Source organism: Egretta garzetta, unplaced genomic scaffold (assembly GCF_000687185.1).
Source record: "Egretta garzetta isolate BGI_Z169 unplaced genomic scaffold, ASM68718v1 scaffold159, whole genome shotgun sequence".
NCBI classification, from domain to species: domain Eukaryota; kingdom Metazoa; phylum Chordata; class Aves; order Pelecaniformes; family Ardeidae; genus Egretta; species Egretta garzetta.
Window position 1 is genome coordinate 562320 of NW_009260762.1, and position 3778 is coordinate 566097.

General features: G+C 38.9%; 1 protein-coding gene across 1 annotated transcript in view; it reads left to right on the forward strand.

The window, feature by feature from the left end:
* Window positions 1-2891: 2891 nt before the first annotated feature.
* NT5DC3 (5'-nucleotidase domain containing 3) overlaps window positions 2892-3778 on the forward strand; it is a 26241-nt gene continuing 25354 nt past the window's right edge. The window contains exon 1 of the mRNA XM_009646064.2: window positions 2892-3071. Within this exon, the coding sequence (XP_009644359.1) occupies window positions 2904-3071 (168 nt within the window). The 5' untranslated portion in view covers window positions 2892-2903. The remainder of the gene's footprint in view (window positions 3072-3778) is intronic.

Genomic DNA, 3778 nt, shown 5'->3' on the forward strand with positions numbered 1-3778 from the left:
GGGCGTCGGAGATGCGTCGTGTGTGCACAAGCAAACGTAAAAAGAAAATTGGGAAGCCGGTCGTCTGTTTGTGGGGCTTTCTGCAACAGGCTGCCCTTCCAAGAAGTTAAAATGTTGTGAAGTTTTAGATGACTTTTTTTGGTTTTGCCTATGTTTCCATTAAAATACTGTGAAGCGATGAAGCCAGGGTTGTTAAACTAGTGTTTTAACACTAGTGATACAGGTGGAGGACCCTGGGAAGCCCTTCTTCAGTCCAGCGTGGCAAAAATTTAAGGGCCAGCTACTTGCTTGAAGCTTGCTTTGCTTCTGCCCTTGCTCTGATGGGAAGAGTATTACCAAGGTGCTAATTGGTAAAATATTCATGTGATCTTTTTAGAGAGCCGAAAGAGGCAGTGTGTGTTGCACAACATCGGGTGGGAAAACTTGCCCTGTACTGGCAATGGATAATGCTTTAGTCTTGCATGTTTTGCCCTTTTTTTTAAAAAAAAAAAAAAAGTATGGTTTTATCCCACACTTAAGAGTCTTGAGCATTAACTGAGGCTTCACTGTGCCTGGTACAAACATAAGATAGTGGCAGCATTTCACAAGTGAAATAAGAAGCCGTTGTTAGAGATCTCAGAAGAATACTAGGGACTTTGGAGAGTGGATTAAGGCATAGGAAGGAAAGAGTAAATGCCTGTTACTTTGAATCTTTTTTTTTTTTTTCTTTTCCTGTTTTTGGAATTAACTTTTTCTTACTCTAAACCACACCCAAATAATACATCAGAGCTGAGGTTAGAGGGTAGGATAGCGTTAAGAGAAAGTAACTGGGTGTGGGTTGGCAAAAGATGAGGCAAGTGCTTCTAGAATAATTCAGAATATTTTATTGCAGCCTAAGTCACCCAATAGCTTCAGTATGTGACGTTTCGCTTAGTTACAGCGTTAAGATTATAAAGCTGTCCTGATTTTTGACCCGAGGTTTATAGCGCTTGGGATGCTGCCTGCCAGCCAGAATGTCTAATAGCAACAAAGTGTTTATACTGTCTGTTTTCAGGCAGGCGCTAGTCAAGCTTTTTTTAATCTAAAATATCTTTATCTCTGTCTCTATATATAGACACATAAATATCTTTATTTTTAAAACAAATGTTGACTCACCAGGGTGCACAATTGACATTTGAAAAAATACTTTAACTACAATACAGAAATGGGTGTTGGAAATTATTTTGGAAATTCACTCACAACTATGATTATGACTTTAAGTTAATTAAATGGTTCATGACCCTTTTTATAGAATAAGAGTATTTGCCTTAATAGTAGCATGTCAAGTGGCATTTGATTATTTTGTTATCTCAACTGAGCGTAACATTTATCTCCTGTATTACTGTAAGCAGTGACTGGAGATAGTAGGAGCTAATGTTTTGGTTTAGGCTTATTTTATTAAATCCCCTGATATGAAAGATACAGCTTTTCATGACCACTTAAGCATGAGGAACTCTTGGGACCTTTTTTTCGTGAGACAGATGCTGGACTTTATTTGAAACTTGGAATTAAACTCTTGAAATAACTGTTCTGCCTCTCAAAAATGAAAAGACGGGTATCTGCATTTGATAAAGTTGAATGGTTTCAGATTACTGTCTGCTATTGGGCATCTGTCTAAGTTTCTTACTGTTCTGCCCATCAACTGTGCAGTGGTCTAAGGCATTGCTTTTACAAAAGAAATGTTATTTTCCTTTCTACGGGTTGGACAGAGTTTTCAAAATGGAGTACTATCTTTCTAACAGATCTGGAGTCCCCACACCTACCTGCCTTGCTGAGATCGTTTCCTTCCGTGGTGGAGCACGTAGTCTATCTGTCCTCAGAGCTGAAGGTGTTGAGATAAGCTTGACCAGTTTCCTTCTAGACTTACATGTAGAAAGGAACCAAGCAAAGCATATTCCCTTTAAACTCACCCTTCCAAGCACAGATTTAAGAAGAAAGCTCCCCTTTTTTCCACTAGTAAGGAAGGCTGGATTATAGATAGTATGTGGGGAGGAAGGTAAGGAGAACATGCTCATGTTTTATGCTTCCAGGAAGGTAGCATTTAGCCTCCTAATGCTGCTCTTCCAAGTTTTCTAAACCAGAAATACAAATATCCTGAATACTGATGTTGGTCCTAAAGTTACTTAATATGTTATGGCTGTATATAAGTGGTCTTAACCTCCCAGTGTACTTTTCAAACAAATATTGAGAGAATTGATGAAAGTGATTTACACACTTTGAGTACGTATGTATAAGCAGAATATTTTTGGTTTTCTGACTTGCTAGAAGTTTAATAAGCACAGCAATGTGTATGTAAGTGTTGTTTGGAAAGTATGGCAATCACTCAAAGTTTGCTAATTTGAGTTGAAATTGAGTGATGTGGTAACCTTGAAATGGTGAAGCAAAAGAAATTAAAGCAATGTCAAATTAAAACCATATCAGTTCTGTTTCTGGGGCGGAAGCTGGACCAAATAATGGGAGGAGAAGACAAGGCTCCTAGAATGACAATAATAGTAATAACCTCCTCCAACTCCAAAGTTCATTTTCAAAAGCAGTAATAAATGTGTTAATGGAGTTATCAAAAAATTAATATATATTGAGTCTGGGGTTCTCTGAGCAAGATGCGGAAATGCATCTTCTCTCCTACTTGAACTGAACAGAGAAAAGTGTGCTTCAAATAAAAACTGCAGGTCACCAAGACAAGTTAGGAACAGCATTTGCAATAACATCATATTGTTAAGAATTAGCCGGCTAGTGTGAATTAGTTTAATAGTTTCCATCATCATCATTTATCTGTATTTAGAAATTGATAATCGATTTCTGTGTATTTATTCAAATAAAACCACAAGGCTGGTATAACGTTTTTTTTCCTCTCTCCCCTGTTCCCAGAGTTGGTTCCTTCAATTATGAGTAACATGCTGAATCCGGATGCTATTTTTTCAAACAATGAAATGAGCCTGTCAGACATTGAAATTTACGGCTTTGATTACGACTACACGTTGGTCTTTTATTCTAAACATCTGCACACGCTGATCTTCAACGCTGCTCGAGATCTTCTTATAAATGAGCATCGGGTAAGTAAAATTAATGGAATAACAATAAACTTATGAATAAAGACTATAATAAATAATTTCTGACTGAGAGGGGTGTAATTCATCTTTTCATGCCTCAGTCCTGGCTTGGCTCCCTCACAACATGTTTTGTACAACAGCTACACCTGAACCACAGAAGTCCTGGTTTATTCTCAGCTGCAGTTTTGAGCAAAGCGCAATCTGACAACTGTTAAGGAATAGTTTTATTTGGTTTATTTTTTTAATTTGGTGGTGATGGGGTGGTTTTTTGTTTTTTCTTGATTGTCAGTTGGAGTCAGCATATATAAGGAGCTTAAAAGTTACTGTTACTCCATTCTGTGCATTGCTGTGAGTGCAGTGATTAATTTCCGTATGAAAGATTTTTAGCCTAACTTCGTACGAGACCTTTGTTCGCACTGTGGGCTTGTGAGGTGCTCTGTGTGTGCCTGGCGTTTCAGCTGACTTAGCTGAAAGGGCAGCATGTGCAGTGATGCTGTAATCAGAGGCTGGATACAGGAGAGACCCAGGTACGTGTTCAGCTCAGTAGTCCCCTCAAAGGGAGCACTGCCCTGTTCCCTCACCGAGCAGTGTGTTTGCATCGGTGACCAGTTGACATCCAAGCAGCTTGGAGCTGCTTGTTGTATAGCGTGGGGATGGGCGAAGTTACTGTGTGTCAGAAAGCCCAGGGGAGATGGGTGACTTGGCAAACT